Source organism: Salmo salar, chromosome 04 (genome assembly GCF_965601325.2).
Source record: "Salmo salar chromosome 04, fSalSal1, whole genome shotgun sequence".
NCBI lineage: Eukaryota > Metazoa > Chordata > Actinopteri > Salmoniformes > Salmonidae > Salmo > Salmo salar.
In genome coordinates this window covers 13,977,016-13,985,534 of record NC_138294.1, presented here as the reverse complement: position 1 = coordinate 13,985,534, position 8,519 = coordinate 13,977,016, and the positions used below count along the sequence as shown (strand labels likewise).

General features: G+C 38.8%; 1 protein-coding gene across 1 annotated transcript; it reads right to left on the bottom strand.

Annotated features, from left to right (window-relative positions):
• Nucleotides 1-5,193: 5,193 nt before the first annotated feature.
• nar4 (Ecto-ADP-ribosyltransferase 4) lies at nt 5,194-6,730 on the bottom strand. Its single transcript, NM_001140859.2, is given in 3 exon segments — nt 5,194-6,069; nt 6,405-6,496; nt 6,671-6,730. Coding segments are annotated over 2 exon segments (864 nt in total). The 5' UTR covers nt 6,483-6,496; nt 6,671-6,730; the 3' UTR covers nt 5,194-5,283.
• Between the last annotated feature and the right edge of the window lie 1,789 nt (nt 6,731-8,519).

Below are 8,519 nucleotides of genomic sequence, written 5' to 3'. Positions count from 1 at the left end.
CATACCCCTTGATTTTTTTCCCACATTTTGTTACGTTACAGCCTTATTCTAAAATGGATGAAATAGTTTTTTTCCACCATCAATTGACTGTACACACAACACTCCATAATGACAAAGCAAAAACAGTTTTTTTTACATTTTTTGCAAATGTATTAAAAATAAACTGATAGTACATTTACATAAGTATTCAGACTCTTTACTCAGTACTTTGTTGAAGCACCTTGTCACTAGTGTAGGAGGCAGTCGCAGGTTTATAACTACTGAATTTATTTAAGCACCATTTATTTTATATCCTATGAACTTCACATGTTGGTGCTCATGGGTCCTTTTACATGGAAATGCCCAGAGGTGACTGATGCCTTTGTTTCCATGGCAGCTGAACCATTTCAACACCATGATCTGGATTTGTCCACTTTCACATTGTTTGAGAGATACCAGTGTTCTCTATGATGAGAAACCAGCCTAGATTGTCAATGATCTGAGGAAGAAGCTCTTCTCCAATAGGTCATTCTAGATGGAGAACATCAGGCTGCACTGCTGTAAACATTCAAACAGATCAGTGTACCAAACAAGCATTTTGTCAACAAGTCTGAAAACCATCTAATTGGCACTTTCACCAGAAAGTACAGGATGGACTAAACCAGTTGATTCCTGGACACCTTTGATGACACTCTTACCAGAGGCTGACCAAGCTTGCAGAGAACTCCTGATGTGTGGCAGCAAAAGTGAGCCCCTCTGTTCTTGGTTGTATCGATGCCAGGATGCTGATATTCACCATTATGTTACTGATTCCCTCCATCAATATTGTGTTTATATTCACCATTATGTTACTGATTGCCTCCATCAATATTGTGTTGATATTCACCATTATGTTACTGATTGCCTCCATCAATATTGTGTTTATATTCACCATTATGTTACTGATTTTCCCCCATCAAAGATAAGTAATCTAAAACAAATGTTCATTTCTTATTTGTTGACATTTAATAGAGAGTTTAGTGTTCAGAAGTAAGCGGCTAGGCGGGTCATGGCGGGTCAGGAAGTACCCGTGTTAAGGACTATTCAATGCTGGTCTGACCAATCAGAATCCACGCTTCAAGACTGTTTTTATCACACGTACTGGGAGTTCCGGGTAGCTTCCGAGAATAATATCAACGTATACGCTGATTCGGTGAATGAGTTAATAAGGAAGTGTATAGGAGATGTTGTACCCACTGCTCGTCGGACATCTCATTCCAAAATCATGGGCATTAATATGGAGTTGGTAGGACCTTTGATGCTATAACAGCCTCCACTCTTCTGGGAAGGCTTTCCACTAGATGTTGGAACATTGCTTCCATTCAGCCACAAGAGCATTAGTAAGGTCAGGCACTGGTGTTGGGGGATTAGGCCTGGCTCGCAGTCGGCGTTCCAATTCATCCCGAAGGTGTTCAATGGAGTTGAGGTTAGTGGTCTTTGCGGTCTAGTCAAGTTCTTCTTCACCAATAAACCATTTCTATATGTACCTTGCTTTGTACATGGGGGAATTGTCATGCTGAAACAGGAAAGGGCCTTCCCCAAATTGTTGCCACAAAGTTGGAAACCCAGAATCGTCTAGTATGTCATTGTATGCTGTAGCGTTAATATTTCCCTTCACTGGAACTAAGAGGACTAGCCCAAACCATGAAATACAGCCCCAGACCATTATTCCTTCTCCATAAAACTTTACAGTTGGCACTATGGATTTGGGCAGGTACAGTTGTCCTGGCATCTGTCAAACCCAGATTTGTCACTCCAGAGTGATTCATCACTCCAGAGAATGAGTATCCACTGCCCCAGTCCAATGGTGGCGAGCTTTACAACACTCCAGCCAACTTTGGCATTGCGCATGGTGATCTTAACCTTATGTACGGATGCTCGGCAATGGAAACCCATTTCATGAAGCTCCCGACAAACCGTTACTGCGCTGACTCTGCTTCCAGAGGCAGTTTGGAACTCGGTAGTGAGTGTTGTAACCAAGGACAGGCGCTTCAGCACTCGGCGGTCCTGTTCTGTGAGCTTGTGTGGCCTACCACTTTGCGGCCGTTGTTGCTTCTGGACGTTTCCACTTCACAATAGCAGTGCTTACAGTTGACAAGAGCAACTCTAGCAGGGCAGAAATTTGACTAACTGACTTGTTGGAAAGGTGGCATCCTATGACGGTGCCACGTTGAAAGTCATTGAGCTCTTCAGTTAGGCCATTCTACTGCCAATGTTTGTTTATGGAGACTGCATGGCAGTGTGCTCGATTTTATACACCTGTCAGCAATGGTTGTGGCCGAGTTAGCCAAATCCGCTAATTTGATGTGGTGTCCACATAGTTTTCTATATATTTTGTAAATGTGGGACACAAAAAAAGTCAGTGAAGAACACCATTGCCCATTATGCATTTATCCAATAACTCTCAAAAGTTTGTTTCAAAGTTTGCCCCCCCAAAATGATTCTCCTACAAATTAAGTCGCACAAAATGTGTTTCTTTTCTCATTAACCAAGTCACACAAAAATGCAGAAAAAATCAAATATGCTGTAATACTTTTTGTACATATTTGCATACTGAGAGTGAGATTGTGTTGTCTACACAGTGCTTACTGTCCTTTCTGAGATCCCTCTTATTGGAGACAAAATGTTCTCTGTGCACTTTAAGGGCTGTATTTTAACAAACCTAAAGCAGTGGTAAATCTAAGTGCAGGCGGTAGAGCTATAGGTTCAGGGGTGTGTAGGAAATCTTTTTGCTACTTTCACTAACACAATTGTTTGAGCACTTGCTGGCACTGGCGCAAAAGGGCTAGGTTTTGATGAATGTTGTAGGTGAGTCGAGGCTTGGCCCCTCACTGGCCAATCAGAACGCTGTCCATGGCGAAATATGTGGTTGATTCAAGTTGTGTATTTACATTCTTTTATGTATTGCCTTGGAATCAACTCCAATTCCAATGTTAATCAGTTATAATTTGTTAAATGGCTTACAGAAACTAAATAACAACATGTAGACTTATCCTTGCTAAATACACAAATGTTGACCCATTTGCAGTCCACATTGTTCTAAGTAATTGCATGGCTTCAATAGCATCTAGACTGATATACATTTACGTCATTTAGCAGACGCTCTTATCCAGAGCGACTTACAAATTGGTGCATTCACCTTATGATATCCAGTGGAACAGCCACTTTACAGTACATCTGGTGGGTTAGAAGGATTACATTATCCTATCCCAGGTATTCCTTAAAGAGGTGGGGTTTCAGGTGTTATAGGGGCTAGGCCTACTGTAAATTGCATTATGGCTGAGCATGGACATGCCCAACATTGTCAATAAGCAAGATAAAAATAATTATTTATGAGACCTAATAAGAAAATGAATAATTCGAATCAAATTATAAACAAAACAACAACTTGTTTTAAATAGGCTATGTCACACTTACAGGCACCAACATTTCTCACCGTGGGCATATAATATTAAAACAGCACAGTCTATGGAGGGTTTTACACATATAAAAACTTTTCACAGTAGCTGGACAAAGATCCAAAATAAATAGAAAGGGAAAATGTCCAATCACGTTATACTGCTCTTAAATAGGCCTATGTTTTATGAACATAATAGGAAACATCATACAGATAAGATCGCATTCACGTCAGAAGTTGCATTGCAAGCGCGACACGGACATTGTCACCATAAAACCATTCTAATAAATTTGGTTGTGATAAAATTAAACAAAAAACACCAGGATAAAAAAAGACAGGCATTGCTGTTGAACCAGCCTTTGTTAGAGTAGACCTAAGGAAGGGCTTGTGTTTTGAATATATTAAACGGAAAACAAGCAATTTTTGCAGGTTACAGATATCTTCTAAATACTAGGTTCATCTCTCGTTTCATGATGGGCATGGACACGTAGCCTATATCATAGAGGGTGTTTTACGAACGTCCAAAACGATAAGCTTAGTTTCCACTGTCAAAAATGTATGCCATAACCAACTTCCTTACCGCTAAAAGCACCTTTTGGTTGGTCTTAAATATCCCCATCAGCGCTGCCACTTTGGATCCTATTTTTTAGGGCACACCTCAAATATTTCCTCCCCGCCCATCTGAGCGCAAGCGAGCTGATATAAGACAGGTAAATGGCCTAACCTGACGTTAGGGCTGGAAAAATGCCAGTGTGCCAGTTTTACATAACGAAATTGCAAACTAAAGTGCGTTTGACACTAGGACCTTCTTAATTAACACCAGCTGAAAATAGAGCTCTAACTTTGCTGTGGAGCCAGCCAATCCTCAATTGGCCATATGGTCAGACTGTTAAAAGTTTTCTGTGGAAGTATTATTTTAAAAACATTACTTTTATTATTAATATGGCAAGTTGCCTGATGTTGTTTGTTTTAGGGTGGAAAAAGTATGTTGTAATATTTGGTCATTTGTTGTAATTGTTGTGATCCATTGTTTGCTACTACTGTACAAAGCAAGACAGTACAGTAAATATTCCCCCCACCAACTGGTAGTTTCCAGTATCACTTTATTGGACAATTCAATATGAGGCATGTTATATTATATCTTAATCGTGTTATATTTAAGTAATAAGGCCAGAGGAGATAAAAGGCCAATATACCACGCCCAGGGACTGTTCTTAGGCAAGATGCAAGTTACCAACGTAATTAGAACAGTACAATATATTTTTTGTCATATCCGTGGTATATGGTCTGACATACCATGTCTTTCAGCCAATCAGCAATCAGGGCTCAAACCAACCGGTTTACATTATATCTTAATCAGTGGCCCATATAATGTTATAACTTCAGTTTGTCTAAATGTAGTACAGTGAAAGTTCAAACAACAACATGAGACATACTGTAGTCATGCTAAAGTATTTTATTTATTCATTTTGCCGGAAGCTGCAGAACCCATAAGTGCTTTAAAGTCTCCTATGGAGTCTGATACACAGACCAGTACATCTTAATAATCATTATTTCAGGTAGTCAGAATGAGGTTTGTATGTAACATTCATCAATTAACCAATTAACTTATTACAATACAAGCTGATACTGAAAACATTTATATTCAGTATATTTCTTTATTTTCTGCATAAGCAGCCAAGCTGGTTAACATTGTCTTATAATTTTTTTTAACCTTTATTTAACTCTGCAAGAATTAAATCATCTTTAAGGACAATGACTCAATACCAAGATTAATTCATAATTGTATTTTTTTATTTTAAATCACCACAGAATGACCAAGCAATTTTCAATTAAATTAAATCCTCTTTAGGGACAATGACTCAATATTAATTTTCTTCATTAGAAATTGTCTTAAACATTTCGCAATTCAGGTTACTCAGTGTTTTGATACTCTTTAGTTTGTACACAACATCACACCAAAGATTTTGATTATTTTCTTTCTTCAGCACATCAGTAACTTTGAACACCTCATACGGTGGAATCAACACCTCCTTTTCACGATTCCCCATTTTGGGGTAGGACTTCAGGTCAGCGCCAAAACATGTCTCTATCTCAAAGCAGGACTTGTCTCCAAATGTTGATTGTCCCATGTGGGTACTGCTGGAAGCAAAGAAGCCAAATCGGATTTCCTTGTTAACTTCACCTTTAAAATGATTTTTGGTTCTTCTGAATGTATTATGACAGCCCTGTTGTTTTTTCAGGAGGCGGAGAGCATCAGTCAGCAGGAAATGCAGGGAGTGGAACTGGAAGGAGGTTTTGTACTTATCCTTCTCGGAGAGGACTGCTTTGTTGAACTCGTCGTGTATCTTGGGTTCACCTGCTGAGTAAGCACAGATAGCCTTGATATGATCGTGTGCAAGTTCTGCTGAATTGTACTCAGAATTGTCCTTTTTGAATCGATTCTCCACATCTTCTGCACAACTTTCTGCCTTACTCCAGGCCCTCTTGAAGATCCCCTCTATGTTGGTTTCACTTGAAAGATATGTGTTCAGCTTTTCTAATGTTTTTTGAGTGCAGCTGGAATACATGTCATCAACAGAGTCATGGACTATTGATAATTGTACTGTTTGGTCAGTACCATAGGGATCACGACGATGCCGATGGGGATTAACCTTAAAAAATAAAGAAATTAACAATATGAATGTAAATATTGAGATGATATTAGGATGAAATGATTAATTGAGGTAGATTAAATATAAGTAGGTTAATTATGAAACTGATGTGTTGGAATAATCTGTGAGTTAGTGTCCTTACTTCCACAGGGCAAAAACCTAGTGTAACATCAAATTAACATCAACTTTTGGTTGATATTTAATTGAGCTGTCACCAAACGTGAATTCTACTTTAATTAAACCAACCCTTGAAATCATTGTTGGCACAAAATTTGACCATTTCAATGGGCCATATGGCCCTCCACAATACACTGATGCTTGAAAATGTATGTTACCGCAGTTGAGTCCACACTAAAAGTCCAATCATGGAAAACACACAGCAGAGCAAAGGTCAGGATGTTGTCTTTCCTCATGACTTCAACAGCTCCTGTAGTAAAACAACATGTAGAGGGAACAGTGGTCGAATAGTTGTCAGCAATAGTCACTAAATAGCATAAATCATCATGATAATATTTAAAGCTCAAGATACAAGAATAAAGTTCTTCATTAGTTCTTAGTCTAAAATCAAGTTTTTAGTCTATGTCTTATAAATACAACTTACGTTACGACTTGTGCTGTCTGTAGCTTCAGCAGGTCTCCTTGTCTTTGCTGTGTTTTTGGTGTGTCTCTGTCGGTTGAGGATGTGTTTTATCCTGTCTTACCATTTGCATAGAATAATACTACTCTCTACTAGAGCACACGTGGCAGTTTAATACCATACACCACAGCCTGTCGTGCCAGTCTCCTATTGGCTGTTTTTACTAGGTGGTTTTGAACAGTTGTTGGTCTTATTCCTCTGCCCTTTTTCGGAAATTGAGCGTTGCCCAAGGAAGATGGAAAACGGACATTTACATGCCACTTGACATCTTCTTTTCTCCATAACTCTATACTGAGTAGGACCAATTTGATACTGTATTGTAGCTGAGCTTCTACTGTTGTCAGTACTCAATGTTTGTTTTAGCTCGTTGCCTCTAAATGAATAAAATAGCATAAAACAACTTTTGCATCTTGTTTTTGAGTGCTGAAACTCTACAAATGAATCTGATGTTTTCACTTACTCTGCTTCTAGACACTCACAACTGTATGCCCAATTACAAAAAATGTTGTATGAAGAACTAATTGTAACTCTAATGTCCCTTGGCAATGTTTAACTGGGGTATGATCTGTCATACTCGCTCATGAACATGATCCCTTTCACACTAGTGAACAACGTCAGTGTTTCTTCAGAGCTTAATCAGGTGCAGTCCAGGACCAGGGTTGTGGACCAATGATGTACATGCCAATTTGCATTTACAGCCAATGTGCCACTTCAGTTTAAGACTAGTACGTACTCCACAAACTCTTGTGCCTGTCTGCCATTGGCTGATTTGACCAGTTATTTTTGAATATACGTTGGGCTCATTCCTCTGTCCTTTTCTGGACATCAGAGGCTGACTTATCCTTTTGCATGGACAAAAGGATAAGATATCTGTCGCTCTCTCTCTCTCTCGCTCATATTCAAATGCACTCAAAATAGTGGTGTATCTTACCATCTTGGAGTCCACACCCAGAGTCCAAGCATAGAAGACACACAGCACAGAAAAGGTTAGGATGTTGTCTCTCCTCATGACTTCAACAGCACCTGTAGTAAAACAACATATAGGAGACCATAACAATCAGCATAACAATACCCAACATGATACAACATAGCTTTATTATTATTCACTTTTCATTGTAAAAAAAACGGGACTAATCCCAATAGCACCATATAGGAGCTGATAGTAAACACAAATATACTGGCAATCATTATATTCATTATAAAAATAGATTATAATTATATGATAGTTGAACTTAACAGACAGGATCACGATAGAGGTTGTTTGTATTGTTCAGCATCAGGACTTGTGTTTGCAGACTGTCTGATAAGATCTACTTATACCTGGTCAGAGATCTGACTTTACAAGCAGACAAGACTAAAAACCATGTTCCCACACTAAAGCACCAAGATAATATCTGCACAAAGTCATGCAGATCTTCATGTCTGCACAAGCAGACATGCATAAGAATGTACACAGCTCTACCTTGGTTCACCACAGGGCCATTTTCAACTAAAAGGGATGCTGCTGATAAAGAGTTAACACTCCCCCTTTCTGTCTTTCTGACGCTCCCCTCGACCCTAAGTCAACCACTGCACCGTGTGGTCAGTAAGTTGTCCTGGTCACAGTCTCTCAGGTTGTGTGACTGGTAGTGACCTCACTGGATGAGTTCCAGTGATTTTTCAGAAATATGTTTTAGTTTTCAATTTCGTGGCAGAACCAAGTATCATAATTTCAATAGAATAAATTAGAAAATCTTAATTGTCCATTAAAATATTTCATAAAATATATCACATTTATTAAAATGTTGAATGATACCAGTCATCAGTCAATCAT